Raw genomic sequence first — 16,630 nt, forward strand, 5'->3', positions numbered from 1 at the left:
ATTCTTACCACTACTAGTCAGAGATGGGGATAGAGAGAGGGAGAGAAAAACATTTTTCACAAATACATTTACAACTTTTCACCTGGTCATTCCTGTGTCTTTAGTGAATGACCTCCCACTTCATTAACCGTTACTTCAGGCTTGCCTCCATTCCTAATAATCACCTTTCCTGCCTATGTGATCCTTGATTATAATGGTGTGTATTGTAATTTTGCTCATTTCTTGGTCTAGGGGGTCTAACTTTATGTGGGTTATTACAGTTGCTAGCACAATGCCCTTCTCTTTTGCACAGATCACAAATCCTTAAGTTCCTCCATGTGCCAATGGCCTGGGGTTTTGGTTGATTTGATGCCTCCTCAAACGCTTGGATGCTCATCACCATCAACCGCTTTCCCTGTACCTACCTGATTCCTTGGATACCATGATTATGTCGTTGTCTAGGGAGTTGATATACCTTCTGTGAATCTTTGATCATACAGTTAGATCTTTCCTAGGATCTGGGTAATCAGACATGATTGATCTCAATTCTGTCCGGGACCAGGGATGGCGCATTGCACTGTCCTTGACGGGAATGGTTCCCTGATCGTCAGTCTTCCCATTGGGGACTGTGATCACCCTGACAGGACTAAACTCAATTACATCACCTTGTTTTGGTCTTATAATATGGGGTACATTTGTTTGTGCGTGATATAAAACATTGTACGTACCTGTGGACACGACCTCACCTGACCCTCCGTTAGGGGGTTTGATTATTGCCTTTACCAATTTGGTCGTGTCCACCTGGATGTCTTGTAGGATGGCTTCTGGAAGAGGTGCCGACATCGTTCTGGGCTCACTTTCTTGTTTGTATTCCTGAGGGAGGTTTGACATGGGGTGCAGCTTGCACAGGTTAATAGTTGTACATTCAACAGTATTACAATAATCATTGTTACATTTATTACACTTATTCTTATAATCTATATTACAGTTGCTAAGAGCGTTTTTATTGTTCACCCTTGTGTCTTTCTCTCCGCAATCAACCCCTCTCCTGATGCCACTGTCTCTCCTCTCAAGATAAGAGTCAGAAAAGTCAATAGACTCTTTTTGTAATTCACTTTCCTGTTGCCATAACTGTAAATATTCATAATGTTTATTTTGTCTCTTCGTTGGTTCAATGAGACTTATCCTCCTCCTTAAATTTTGTAACACTACTGGACTGAAGCTACCTATTCTTGGGAATTTGTCCCTGTCTTGTACAGTCATTCTCTCCCATTCATCACATAAAACCTCTGTGTGACTACCGTATTTTTCACACATTACATATCGTGCCGACCCAACTGGTCGGTTCTCTGAATCAACCCGAACCGAGGTTGATCGCCCCCTACCTGAACAAATGGCCCCCATAATCTGCAGGCGTTGCTTATTCCTCCTTGGATCTTTATCTCAAGGTTTTCAGCGAACCCTTACAAACAAACCAAGATGTCCTTGGGCAGGCCGGCGGTGGTGGTTTATCAAGTACCCCACTTACTTCTCGCCCACGTTGGCCAGTACTGCAATCACTGTAACCAGAGCTGCTGTACCCAACCTAGGGCCCCTGTGAACCTTTATTTACTGGGGCGCGTTCCCCAGCAAGTATCGGTTGTTCGATAGTTCCTGAGTGACCAGCGAACTTCCCTTCCAAAAATAAAAAATTACACAAATCACGTCAGAATGTACAAATAGCGTTTGTGACCACTTTACTCTAATGGTATTAGGTCAGATTACTAACTACTGCACACAATTACGTGCGGTCCAATCGTTCAGTACACGAGCACTACTTGTCATGTACTGAAAGATCAATGGAATCGATGTTTCCGGCCGCGATTCCTTCAGCAAGAGCTTGTATGGCCTATATGGGTTCTGCACCAACACCCCAGGCGTTGTGCCACTGGACTTTTATAGCGGACCTCTTTGTCTATTTTACCTGTTACCTTATGACCTCCTGGTCTGTTACCTTATGACCTCCTGGTCTGTTACCTTATGACCTCCTGGTCTTGTTACCTTATGGTCCGCTATACTCTAATGCTCAAATATTATTTAACCAGGGATGCCTCCCTAGCCACCGTATATGTCACTTACACGTATGTCCCTTGACGAGTACTCGGCTTTCCTTGTGGTTCCACCTTTAAAATTGTATAAACTTTTGTATACAAAACACACTCACTCAACACATGTACACTTTTGTTTCTATATCTATTTCTGCGCAGAAATTGTCTTTAGGCCAAAAGTGTTACCAATTAGGAGCAGGATCTGTTAAACTAAATTTCAGATTTTTCCAAAAATAGATTTGCGTTATTTACCGCGTAGCGTTATCTACCGCTGTGCGTTAATTATCGCCTTTGCGTTACTTCACTTTATCACAGCTTGAGCTACGTGGGCGTAACCGGACGCTACGTTGCGTAATGAACGCTGCGTGCGTCTGCCGTTTGGATTGCGTACGCAAGTCTTTTGTTAGGGACACGTGTACGCAAAACAAAGATCCACCGTAACACAATTTCTACCTTTATCAATGTAGATGATCCCTGATCATCTACCGCAATCCACACTGACTGCCTTGTCTCTTAGACAAATCGTGTGTTGTTCTATACTTTAACTATTACCTTTATTATGAAATAACAGCAAATCTCTTTTTAGCACTTTCTATCAACTATAAAAATTGGCAAACAGGAATAGTGATATACGAAATTGAAACAGAAATGCAGATATATGCGTGCGTACGCAAGACAAAAGAAAAATAAACAGTTTTAAAAGGACACAAGCGTTTTGTTCTTACTTCCGGTTACCGGGTTCCTTCAGCACTCTTTATCTAAGCGAAGCAGACGCTTATCCCGCCAGCACTATGAGACAATCTCCCACCCTTTGCTGGGGGATAATGTCTGCTGATCTACCTAGTGCAGATATGAGAAGGATAGGACGAGTCCCCAATTGTCAATGCCAAATTCCCTTGTCGTATAAACAACCCTTTATGAAGCTAAGAACACTGTACGCTGTTTGCTTAAGAAATACCGTATGGGTACGCTATCTGCGTAACGATCGCTAAGCCGTAGGCGAGACGCTCAAGCGTCACGTTCGCTCACGGCCCAGTGATCACAGGACACGTTATTGGCTATGACTAGAGTAATGATTCGCTATGGCGTAGCGGACGCTCGAGACCACGAGGAGATCACCAGCGGCGCAGACGCTCACAACGCTATACCTTAATGTTTAAACCTTATACCAAAGAAATACAAAGAATACCTTAATGTGAGTACAGGGTGTAAGTGCAACCTTGTGTAACCTGACTAACTACAAAGCTGCTTGAGCGTCACCGACGCTCAAGTGAACACTTAACACTATAGAAAACACACAGATACTGATTTAGGTTCCAAAGCCTATTAACTGTATTATATCTAATATACTTGTAAAAGGGGATAACAGTACAAATGATACACTACAATATAACAGAGACTTCCTAACCACAGAACTAAACAATAAATACAAAAAGACAATACTACACTGACCTAAATGCAATACAATACAATACTATAATACTATGAGAGATATAAGAGAAAAGAGGAGAGAGAGAGAGACGGGGAGAGATGAGAGAAATTGGCTCACAGAAAGACAATGATTACGGAGAGAAACTTACGCACAAAGGGTATGATCGCCTGCGCCTCGATATCCAGCTCCCGGCTATCAGCAGATAACCGTTGATGAGAGAGTGAGAGCTGGATGTGGTCGGCCTGCCTATTTATGCCCCACACACAATGCAATCTCCTGGTCCTACAATCCCATTGTCCATTGGCCGAAGGAATTCGGCCCTGCATCATAACAAAAGGTCATAGGGTGATTCATACAGGTGGGCTGTGACGATTTCCAACAGCTCAGGTGGGTGGGAAACTGGGTTTCCCGCCGCATACCTGAGTATGTGTAAATAATAGAAATGGACATAAACTTCTTATGTCCATAACTATTCGCACGAGCGATTAATACGCTCCAAACCAACACCGGAATATTGCTAATTAAATACTCTTCCGATGGGTACCAAACACTGCTGTATGATTCCTGTTAGACCCTTCGTACGATATAAAGAGGGATTCCTCAGCTCTGGGACATTGTATTTTAACCAAACTTTCAGAATCTATCAAAGGGACCATGATCTATAAACTACATTAATTGTGAAAATATGTAACGAATGAGTCGCACGCTACGACTACATAAACTCTACCGTAAATACGCATACCGCGCCTGCGAGTGCACGCTATTGCGGGTATGCGCCTCCACGGGAGAGCGTACGCACGCGCAGCACGGACCAGTGTGCGGTGCAAATATGGCAACGTGCATAGAGACATTTTTCTGACTTCGACAACACGCTGTACTGCTCTGTAAAGGAAGGCACACTGTACTGCTCTGTAAAGGAAGGCATGCTGTACTGCTCTGTAAAGGTAGACACACCGTACTGCTCTGTAAAGGTAGACACGCTGTACTGCTTTGTAAAGGTAGACATGCTGTACTGCTATGTAAAGGTAGGCATGCTGTACTGCTCTGTAAAGGTAGGCACGCTGTACTGCTCTGTAAAGGAAGGCACGCTGTACTGCTCTGTAAAGGTAGACACGCTGTACTGGTCTGTGAAGGAAGGCACGCTGTACTGCTCTGTAAAGGTAGACACACTGTACTGCTCTGTAAAGGTAGACACTCTGTACTGCTTTGTAAAGGTAGACACGCTGTACTGCTACGTAAAGGAAAGCACGCTGTACTGCTCTGTAAAGGTAGGCACGCTGTACTGCTCTGTAAAGGAAGGCATGCTGTACTGATTTGTAAAGGTAGGCACGCTGTACTGCTCTGTAAAGGTAGGCATGCTGTACTGCTCTGTTAAGGTAGGCACGCTGTACTGCTCTGTAAAGGAAGGCATGCTGTACTGCTCTGTAAAGGTAGACACACTGTACTGCTCTGTGAAGGTAGGCAGTGTCAGACTGGGGCATGAGGGGCCCACCAGGGGAATGCAGTGATAGGGGCCCATACTTAAGGGTGTGGCCAGCCTACAAAGGGGGTGTGGCAAGCCTCCACAGAGGCTTGAAATACACAATAGTCTAGTGCAGTGTAATGCAACATATCTACCATGTATAATACAAGTGCACAGTCTGCACCTGATCCCTAGAGGAAGGAGTGGGCACTCAGGCAATGGGGCCTACTGGTGGTTTCCCTGGTACCCCTGTGGGCCAGTCCGACCCTGAAGGTAGGCACGCTGTACTACTCTGTAAAGGTAGTCACTCGGTAATGCTCTGTAAAGGAAGGCACGCTGTACTGCTCTGTAAAGGTAGACACGCTGTACTGCTCTGAAAAGGTAGTCACTCTAATGCTCTGTAAAGGTAGACACGCTGTACTGCTCTGTAAAGGTAGTCACTCTAATGCTCTGTAAAGGTAGGTACGCTATACTGTTCTGTAAAAGCCTTCACTCTCCCCAACAACAAGTGCAAACTTCTGCTCCTCTGCAAACAATGGCATCTTGCACTGTAAACCTATTTGCTGCGGTGGAATATTTTGTGCACTTGGCAAATGGAGGCTGATTGCACCACCAGAGAAAATTGCTAAAAAGCAATTTAACACAAGCTGACTGAGAAAACAGTTGTTTCCACATGTTCATAATAATACACAAACTGTTTTCTCTCTCTTGAATAACTAAAGGCATAATTGTTAATGGGAGAAAGAGAAGGCTCTTGTGTGGGCGCACTCTTCTACAATAGAGGAAAATTCCTATCGTATGTGAAAGAAAATGTTTAAAACATAATTTTTATTAATAAAGTTTAAAACATAATTACCCATCTAAATGATCCATAGAAAATAAAGAAATTATGAAAAAGATTTAAAATGTTCTGGTCTATTTTTTCACAAGAAGTGATTGGAAAGGTTGTAGACACTCAATTGTCTTACCCCCAATTCCCCTGACCAGTACAGAATATCTGTATTAATGGGACCGAGGAGTGGTCGTGAAAGTAATAGTAAGTATGTCTCAATAAGACCAATTATGATTGGAAATTATTGGTCACCAACGATAGAAACCTGAATTAGTGACAGATATCACATGTATCAAAAATAGAAACTGGACGGAAAACTACAGTAATGAGGTATTGTATGAGAGAGATATTTAGTGGTGATACTGCTGTAGGTGTCACATGTCACATAGAAAGGAAAAAGATTCCTGCTCTACAACACCAGGTATTCGCAGGAAGTCTCCTTTCCAGGTACTAACCCGGCCCAACGCTGTTTAGCTTCCAAGATCCTCAATAGGATTCCAGAAACTGATGACAAAATATTATGTTTGCATTTCTGACCTAGTCTGGATAATATGCAATATATATATTCTTTAAGAACAGATTTTCATGTTCTATTTTGGTACTAAAAACAGCACTTGGTGTCAGGAGCACAATATTACCAAGAGTGACACAGATATATCTCTTATAACTGATTTGACGTTTACTGCAGTATCCAATTTACTTATTGTTTCAATACACAATTGAACCGAAATTAGCAATTCTCTACGTTTTGTCTCTGTTCCATTACTTTTTCCGTGGACTCTCATCCACGATCCACGGAACACAATACCACGAATGTGGGATTTGTTGGGCCATGCCTAACGTGGAAAGCAGATCCACATATTCTTATTTACTTTACTTATTCACTCTCTCTCCTTTTTTCTAGAAATATTTCCATTCCTTTTACTAATTTCTTATATAGGTGCACTCTCATTGGTGTACGGATCATATAAATTCTCTACTATCATACCACGCTGCCAATGCCCGATCTCGTCCGATCTTGGAAGCTAAACAGCGTTGGGCCGGGTTAGTACCTGGAAAGGAGACTTCCTGCGAATACCTGGTGTTGTAGAGCAGGAATCTTTTTCCTTTCTATGTGACATGTGACACCAACAGCATTATCACCACTAAATATCTCTCTCTTACAATACCTCTTTACTGTAGTTTTCCGTCCAGTTTCTATTTTTGATACATGTGATATCTTTCACTAATTCAGGTTTCTATCGTTGGTGACCAATAATTTCCAATCATAATTGGTCTTATTGAGACATGCTTACTATTACTTTCACGACCACTCCTCGGTCCCATTAATACAGATATTCTGTACTGGTCAGGGGAATTGGGGGTAAGACAATTGAGTGTCTACAACCTTTCCAATCACTTCTTGAGAAAAAATAGACCAGAACATTTTAAATCTTTTTCATAATTACTTTATTTTCTATGGATCATTTAGATGGGTAATTATGTTTTAAACTTTATTAATAAAAATGATGTTTTAAACATTTTCTTTCACATACAGTATGATAGGAATTTTCCTCTATTGTAGAAGAGTGTGCCCACACAAGAGCCTTCTCTTTCTCCCATTGCCAGTACATGTACTTTCTGGCTCTGGGCGCACCACCAACTAGGACAATATAAAGAAAAAAACTGAATTTTTTCTTCCTAAATTCTTAAGGGTTTAAATTGTCCGGTATGACTGTATTATCTTGACCAGTGCCCGATCGCCCTTTGCCTACCGACATAATTGTTAAGTAAGCATAGTAAGTTAATTTTTAAATATGGCGGATTGCACTTAAATTCAAACAGTTTTGCATCATACTTTGGTACGTGTGGAACTCTCGCTGTCCATTCCTGACACGTTTTCCCTGAATGTGTTTTGGACTGTGTTCCCCTGTAATCCTTTCCAATTCCTTTGATGCAATCTTCCATGTACACTAAAATAATAAAAAATAAGTTTATAAATGGCTGTGATTATATACTGCAATAAAAGGTGGTGCTACCAGTCTCATTGTATATAGGTACAATAATTTACAATGAAAAATATACAGTATGTATGTAAACCTTTTTAATATTAAGACTTAACTTTTAAGTGTGTCTAGCAATAAAAGTGTGTATTTTATTCCATGATAGACGGAAAAAAAATTTTTTTTAGTACAAAAGTATAGAAAATGTGATTAAAGAATGAATAAAGTGATTTAAAAACAAATTGCTGCTGTGTCTATATTTATTTCAATGTGTTCCTATATTATTAAAACCCTATGGGGAATAGTATGCTTGTGAATGGTTTTCACCATATATTTTATTTCTTAGCTTAGAATAGTCCTGAAATTCACAAGACTAATTCCACATGGGGCTCACTATAGCTCAGTGTGATTGTTGTGTGTTTTTATAAAGAGAAACAAAGTATACAGTATTTATCTTTAGCTGTTACTACAGCCTGAGGCTGTGTTGCTTGCTGTACATATGCTCTGCTGCTGGTCCTGATGAAGGTCCATTGTGGAGCGAAACATCGAATGCTTTGTGAGTAATTACAATTCTTGTTCTTCAATCAATCATATTTTTTGTGAAGTGTCCATAAACTAGCAATATATATATATATATATATATATAAAAAGTGACTTAGCACATCGAGTCTGCCCTAAACACATGTACACACACACACACTTACAAACTAAGGTTCCTTTTTGTCTGGAGCCAATTAACCTTCCAGTATATTTTTGGATTGTGGGAGGAAACTGGAGTACCTAGAGGAAACCCACTCAAGTATTGGGAGAACATGCAAGCTCCACACAGTTAGGGCCACGGTGTGAATTGAACCCATGACCTCAGTGTTGTGAGGCAGTAATGCTAACCATTACACAATCCTTACTGCCAATGTATATATGCCTGCTAGCTGAATACCCGTGCTTGCTACAGAATTTCAAGTATTTCTGTGCTTGTAACTTTAATTTTGAAGGACTTCCTGGTAAACTACATTTTTAATCTTTCCTTCAGGCTGGAGAATGGGCAGGCTGTCATGAGCTGACTCTGGAACAGACAACATACAACTGGCCATGGGAGAAGCAGCCACTCCCAGGGCCGGATTAAGGTTTGGGGGTGCCCGGGGCCCTTAAGACAGGGGGCCCCGGTGAAAGGTGGTGGTGGTGGTGGGGGGTATATCAGCTTGTACATACCTCCCAACATGTGCTATTCTAGGAGGGACAAAATGCTCTCTACCTGGACTTCCCACTTAATATATGATTGGTGTCATCTGTGTTGAACTATTTAATTGATAAGAAAGGTATTTCAACACAGGTGATTGCAATCATAAATTAAGAAGGAAGTATAGGTAGAGAGCATGTTGTCTCTCCTGGAATGAGTCTTGTTGGGATGTATGGATTATGTATAATACATTTAAACCAATCGTGTATATTAGTTTTAAACTAATAGTTTAATAATGGCTGGGTACTGTTATAGTTCCAACTAATTGAAAGACAACTATTTTATAAAAAAAATTTGTAGCAAGAATAGCAGCAGCCTCTGTACTACTTACACACTGGGACAGGACTCGGGAGTAGCTCATGAAACATGATACTCCTGCCCTGCATACTGTCCTGCTCACAATCTGGCTGCTGGTTCTGCTGCTGCTTAAGAGGGAAAGCTAGTTAAGTCAGTGTGTTCTGGCAAAGGGGGGCCCAGGGTACAGTATGCCCTGCATCCCCCCCTTAATCTGGTTATGGACACTCCTCATATCCACACCAGCCACTTTCAAACTCTGCCCCTGAGCTTTGTTAATGGTCATGGCATAGCAGACCTTTACTGGGAACTGCAGCCGTTTGAACTGGAAATGGTAGTCTGATGGGATCAGAGGAATTCTCAGAATAAATAGAGTTTCAGGTGGACGCTAAAGAAGTCCCTAACAATTCCCCAATTTAAAATGAAACAAATATCAATAGATGAAACAGGAGTGTTACTCTGGAGACTAATCAAATGCAAATACATGTATATATATTTTTTTATTTGTTTAGGGAACCACATCAGTATATATTAGCTGCACATTCTAGCCATTAGCTTCAAAATATTCAATATAATTCCATTGTGTGCTGCAACCTTTAGCATTTTCAGTACTGTCAGTGAATGCAAGCCTCTAGTAACACTCCAGTCTCATCTCATGCAGGTACAACAAGTGAAGGGATTCACAGCCAAGAGGAGAAAGTTGCAGCTGGAGATATGCAGATGAGACTGACACAGAGATGCAATATTTAAATAGTGAAGTTTCAGACTGGCTCTGAATAAGGCCCACTATATGCATTTCTTGTTATTAAACATTGATATTTTGTACATTCTGTGTAGCATAATTGTTTGCAATCTGGTGGACAATTATGCAACAGATAGCACCTGTCCTTGTGTGTATTAATGCCTAATTCCCTATAGATTGTAAACTTGTGAGCAGGGCCTTCCTACCTCTATGACTGTTTATTATTACCCAGTTGTGTTTTACCATTGTTGTTTCCAATTGTAAAGCGCAATAAAAGTAACTATTAATAAATAAATAAATAAAATACATACTTTTCTTTTCATATAAAGCAACATCATTTCTTCTGCGTAATGCTGAAGATTTCTGGTTGTCAGGCAGTGTAACACAAAATTGATTTTTTGTGCTGTACAAAAATGACCTGTGGTGAATAAAAACAAAACAAAGTGTGCTAGTATATAAAAAACATGTAAAAGCATAGAAATGTGAGGATCATTATAGGAAAGTACAAAGGGATGCTGTCTGGCTCTGTTCTTGTATTATAGGTAGTATAGGAATGTTCTGTACAAGTTAATTCTAAGATGGCAAATACAGGGTGGGGCAGGGATACGGGCATTTTTAATAACTCAGTAATTCAATAAATATTTTTTATTTGCCAAATTACAAATATGCTATCTTAAAAGGGGATGCAGTCAATTTACCTACAATCAAAATCCCGACATGGTCTGAATACCTACATTAAAAATGCAGACACTGTCAAAATACCGACATTTAAAATGTCGACAGGCAAAAAAAAATTGACATGAGTTTTTCATAATTTTTTAATTGAAACCGACTTGTTAATACTTTACCATCCCAGTGGACGGGGAAGGGGAATATAATAGTGTGCCAAGCGCAGCGAGGCACTGTGCCTGCGAGGTACACTTATACGGGGTCCATGTTGACATATATCGACATACACACCAATTTTCTTTTTTTTTAAAGTGTGTCGACTTTTTTTTTAATTTCTGTATTTTTACAGTGTCGACATTTGAAATGGTGATATTTTGACCATGTCGGTATTTTGACCATCGGTCAATTGTTGTCTGTATTTTGACAATCAGTATTTTGATTGTAGGTAAATCATACTGATCCCCTTAAAGTATATTGCATTCTTGAAGATCACATCCCGAAGGTGACTTCTGTGTCTGCGTAGGTATTCCTCTAAAATGTCCAAACATGCACGGCTAGTGTAATAGTTAGCATTACTGCCCCACAACACTGAGGTCATGGGTTCAAATCACACCATGGCCCTAACTGTGGGGAGTTTGTATACTCTCCCTGTACTTGCATGGGTTTCCACCCGCAATCCAAAAATATACTGGTAGTTTAATTGGATCCCAACAAAATTAACCCTAGCATGTGTGTGTACATGTGGTAGGGAATATAGATTGTAAGCTCCACTGGGGCAGGGACTGATGTGAATGGCCAAAATCTTCTATGTAAAGCACTGCGGAATATGTGTGCGCTATATAAATAACTGGTAATAATAATAACATGTTTGGCATAACATCTCCAAAGAAATTCCAGCAATTTATTGACAAATTATTTCTTTCAGCTCTTTAATATAGTATTGGCGATAAGAGTACACTTTGCTTTTTAAGTGCACCCCCCCCCAAAAAAAAAAAAAAAAATCACATGTCGAGAGGTCTGGGGACCTTGAAAGCCAAGTAATATCACAATTCCTGGAGATAAAGGTTTTGAAAAAGCTGCTGCAATGCGTTCATTGGTACCCTTGCAGTACGACATGTCGTGCCATCTTGATGGCGAGAGCACGTTGTGCACCACTCCACTGTTCCATGGATACTTAATGCTGGGGGGGGTCACTGTGTTTTTGACAAAAGGGGCCATAGCCTTGTGGGATAGGGGGTGTGGCCTCATGGCCCGATCTGCATGTGCACCACTCCGGGGGTCCCGAAGATGCTGGGCTGCAGTGCTGGCTCCTACACTGTGACAGGAGCTGAGTTCTGCACGTAATGTTACAGTACAGCACCCGGCTCCTGTCACTGAGCAGGAGCTGGCATTTTGGTGTCACTCAATGGTGGGTGACACACAGGTGCGGTATACACCCCTGTAGTGACGCCACTGCACTGGTGTATTTATAATGGGTGCAGTGTGAGTGCCACCGGCCCCCAGTTACTAGGGGGGCCACACCACACACCCTGCACCCATTTTTTTTAACACTTACCCTTCTGAGTTCTGTGTTGGCATCACCAGCGCTGCAAAAATCACCAGGAAAATGTTGCGGTGGCCATTTTCCAAGAATTTTGAGCATGCACTGTAAGGAAAGCATGGGAAATGGCCACCACGCCATTTTCCCAGAGACATGCGCACTAGACCCTGGGACAGCTCTATGGTCCCCTTGTGACCCTAGTGTCCAGAGCTGGCTAGAGATGAGGGAGCCCAGACGGAGCATGCACACGGGCCTCCTCCTCTCTAGATGTGCCTCTGCGCCGCTGCTAAATGACATGATGTGGGCAAGACAATGTTGGGTAACGTAATCCCCCCCATCATACCCCTACCCAGAAAAAATTGTTTTTGAAAATTGCCCATTTCCCTGCCCCACCCTGTATAAGCATAAATATGGAATTTGTTCTAACACTTATGATCTGTGTGTTGTTATCCTCTTTACATATACACTGTGTTTCCCAGGCTTCAGTTCCTAAGGAGTAATATGACTATGAGTTTGTTGTTCAGCAGAAATTGATAAACTGTATATAGCAAAACCTGCTGTCACTTTCTGATAAACCACCTAGGTGGTTGTATGTCTCTATACAATGGAGATCATTTGTTGAAGTCCATTAGTCATTTCAAATTTGTGGGTTAACTGGAGCATATAAAGTATTATTTGATTGTTATATTATTAATAGATCATTGTAATATGTATAATGCTTTATATTTTTTTATCTAATATCTGCACTGAGACCACCCATTTTTTCAAAGTCTTCCTGTCATTTTCCTTGTTTTTACAATATTGTCTGCATTATTCTCATGCACATTCCACTCAACTGCTGCTTTTAGTGCCTCGTCTTGTTTTTTGCTTGTTTTGCAACGGCATATGATGGTGCAATACAAGTAAATGTTAATAAATAAAGACTCTCATACCCCAATTTATAGGTTTGTCCTCTAGAAACACACTGCGTATACAGAATGTAATATAACAGAGGTTCCCAACTCCAGTCCTCAAGAACCCCCAACACCATGGATGGCACTACCGAGAACAAAGTGGAACCCTGACTTCCTCCATTGCTCTGTGTGCTCCAAGGGCCTCCACCTCAGTGTCCCTCTAGTCCCAGTCTAGGAACCAGCATGGAAAATATACTAATGTATATAAAAGGAGCAGAGCAGAAGCTGGATTTCATGACCCCTCCCTCCTTTGTTGGCTCTTCCCCCTCACACTTATGGGACCTGTTGCTGTAGGAGCATCAAATAACAAGAACGGAAGACCCTGATCAGCAACAGGTATTGCATACCTCCCAACTGTCCTGATTTTCGTGGGACAGTCATGTTTTCTGGGACTGTCCCGCTGTCCCACCCGCGGGCCGCAGTGTCCCGATGTGGGGGGTACTTGGGAGACCCTCTCTCATTTGCTGCTCTGTTTAGCAGAGTAGTGGTAAATAGATCTAAATAGATTCACCATGGAAGGGGAGCTGAGGGCCATGGCCAGCAGCTCATAGAGTGCTGGGTGCCCCCATAGTGATGAAAACAGGGGAGTGGCTTGTGGCCACAGCATTTACGTTTCCCTGAGGCCATGCCCCATTTTTTAAGTGCGCGCCTTTGGCGAGCAGAAGAGACCTGCTTCACAGGGACTAGATGTTGAGAGGTATGGTATTGTGTGCTGGGGTACTGGTAGTTAATTGGTATGGGCTGTCCGGGTGCTGCTAAGCTGTTGGTAGTGAATATAGAGGGGTATTGAGTGTGTCTCTAGGCACTACTGAGGGGTTTGCAGTGGGAGGAGAATGTGAGCCTGAGTGGTGCTGCAGTGTTGGCAGTGAATGCAGTGGGAGGAGAGTGTCTGGATGCTGCTGGAGTGTTTGAGGCCAATGCAGGGGGAGCAGAGTGTGTGTTTTGGTTCCCCTGGAGTGATGGCAGTGAATGCAGGAACAGGAGAGTTTGTGTCTAGGTGCTGCTGGAGTAGGGATAGTCACCAGTAGGTTAACATTGATGGTCACCATTGCTGGTACCATTAATGGTTAACCTGAATGGTCTGAAACCATTAATCATTTTGTCCACTAATGGTCATGCCTGCTCTATTATTTGATGGGCAGCGGGCCAATCAGAGAGTGGGGAGGGGGCTTTGTGGGTCACATGGGGGCAGAGCTAGCTGGGCTCTGTGTCTCTGCACCTGCGAGAAAGAAAAAATACATTGCATGGCTCGGTGGAAAACCATTGGATCTCTGTCATCGATGGCAAAACCATCAACCATCAGTTTTATCCATTGATGTTGTTAACCATCAATAGTTGATGGCCAACCCTATGCTGAAATGTTCACAGTGAATGTAGGAGGATGATGGTGCATGTCTGGGTGCTGCTGGTGTCTTGGCAGTAAATGGAGGGTGGGCATTGTGTATGTCTGGGTGCTGCTGGTATGTTGGCAGTGAAGGAGGGGGGATTTATGTCTGGGTGCTGCTGGTATGTTGGCAGTGAAGGAGGGTGGATTGTGTATGTCTGTGTGCTGCTGGTGTGTTGGCAGTGCAGGAGGGAGGAATTATGTCTGGGTGCTGCTGGTATGTTGGCAGTGAAGGAGGGGAGGATTTATGTCTGAGTGCTGCTGGTATGTTGGCAGTGAAGGATGGGGGATTTATGTCTGGGTGCTGCTGGTGTGTTGGTAGTGAAGGAGGGGGAATTTATGTCTGGGTGCTGCTGGTATGTTGGCAGTGAAGGAGGGGAGGATTTATGTCTGGGTGTTGCTGGTATGTTGGCAGTGGAGGATGGGGTATTTATTTCTGGGTGCTGCTGGTATGTTGGTAGTGAAGGAGGGGGGATTTATGTCTGGCTGCTGCCCGCCGGTGTGTTAGCAGGGAACGTGGGGTTGCGTCCAGGGTTGGACTGGCCCACAGGGGTACAGGGGAAACCATCGGTGGGCCCTACTGCCTGGGGGCCCACCCCCTCCTCTAGGGATCAGGTTCCAGACTTTGCTGTTACTAATCTAGTACATTATTTTGCATGCACTACAATATTTACTGTATATACTAATCTAGGGGACCAACTCTTGCAAAATGGTTAGGCAAACCAATGAGGTGGCTTGGCACACCCCCTCTAGAGACTGGCCACATCCCTAAACATGGGCCCCTACCACTGCATCCCCCCGGTGGGCCCTACATGCACCAGTCCCACACTGATTGCTTATGTCTGGGCGCTGTTGGGATGTTGGTAGTGAAGGCTGGGGGATGTATGTAGGGGTGCTACTGGTATGTTAGCAGGGAATTTGGGAGTGTAGTTGTCTGGGTGCTGTAGAGGTGTTAGTAGTGAATGATAGTGGAGGGAGGTACAAACAACTATTTTGCTTCTGAGCTCCAGGAACTTACACCCTGCCAAAAAGGTCATGTTTTGAGTATTTCTGTACTGTATGTGGAAGCAGGTGGGATAGTTATTTAGAACAAAGTAAAGAGAAAACAAATCAAAGGGGCAAATTTATCAAGTGCCAAATTTAGGAAAACGCTGCTTATTGGTATGAATCAACAAGCGACAGGATTTATGACAGCAAAAATGTTGGAGGATCACTGCACAACTGTCGCTGTCCAACCCAACCCACCGAAATCACCATGCCAACTTTTACATAAAAACCCTCAAACTGCAGCATACAGTTAACCTGTGTTTAAACAAATCGCAGAAAAACCTGCTGCAAAAATATGCCTAAAAAAGAGGAGGTTGTGGCAGGCGAGATAAGTCAGACAGCACCTATTTGGCCTGTCAACATGTAATTAAAGAATATATGATTAATAAATAAATCTGTGGAGGCCCCTTTATACTTATAATTCTTATTTTCGTAATAATAATAATAATAATAATAATAATGATGTACGTAATGTTGCCACCCTCCCCCTTTCTGTAGTTTAGTGGATTTAAGATTTCTCTTCCATTCAATCTAATATAGGGGGTAATTCAGAGTTGATCGCAGCAGCAAATTTGTTAGCAGTTGGGCAAAACCATGGGGGTCATTCCGAGTTGATCGCTAGCCAGAAATGTTCGCTGCGCAGCGATGATGCAAAAAAAACCGGTACTTCTGCACATGCGTATGCGGCGCAGTGCGCATGAGAGACGTACTTTCACAACAGCCGATGTAGTTTTACATAAGGTCTAGCGAAGCTTTTCTGTCGGACTGCTGGCCGCAGAGTGAATGACAGGAAGAGGGCGTTTCTGGGTGTTATCTGACCGTTTTCAGGGAGTGTTTGAAAAAATGCAGGCATGCCAGGAAAAACTCAGGCGTGGCTGGGCGAACGCAGGGCATGTTTGTGACGTCAAATCCGGAACTGAACAGTCTGAAGAGATCGCAAGCGCTGAGTAGGTCTGGAGCTACTCTGAAACTGCACAATTTTTTTTTCGT

The 16,630-nt window shown here is 42.6% G+C and overlaps 1 protein-coding gene and 1 pseudogene across 1 annotated transcript in view; one reads left to right on the forward strand and one right to left on the reverse strand.

The window, feature by feature from the left end:
• PLG (plasminogen) overlaps nt 1-16,630 on the reverse strand; it is a 189,630-nt gene that overhangs the window by 155,712 nt on the left and 17,288 nt on the right. The window contains exons 3-4 of the mRNA XM_063917521.1: nt 10,359-10,465; nt 7,630-7,744 (exon numbers count right to left, since the gene is read on the reverse strand). Coding sequence (XP_063773591.1) covers nt 7,630-7,744; nt 10,359-10,465 — 222 coding nt within the window. The remainder of the gene's footprint in view (nt 1-7,629; nt 7,745-10,358; nt 10,466-16,630) is intronic.
• Nucleotides 6,767-6,885, forward strand: LOC134913803 (5S ribosomal RNA; annotated as a pseudogene).

The sequence above is a fragment of the Pseudophryne corroboree genome, chromosome 4 (assembly GCF_028390025.1).
Source record: "Pseudophryne corroboree isolate aPseCor3 chromosome 4, aPseCor3.hap2, whole genome shotgun sequence".
Lineage (NCBI taxonomy): Eukaryota > Metazoa > Chordata > Amphibia > Anura > Myobatrachidae > Pseudophryne > Pseudophryne corroboree.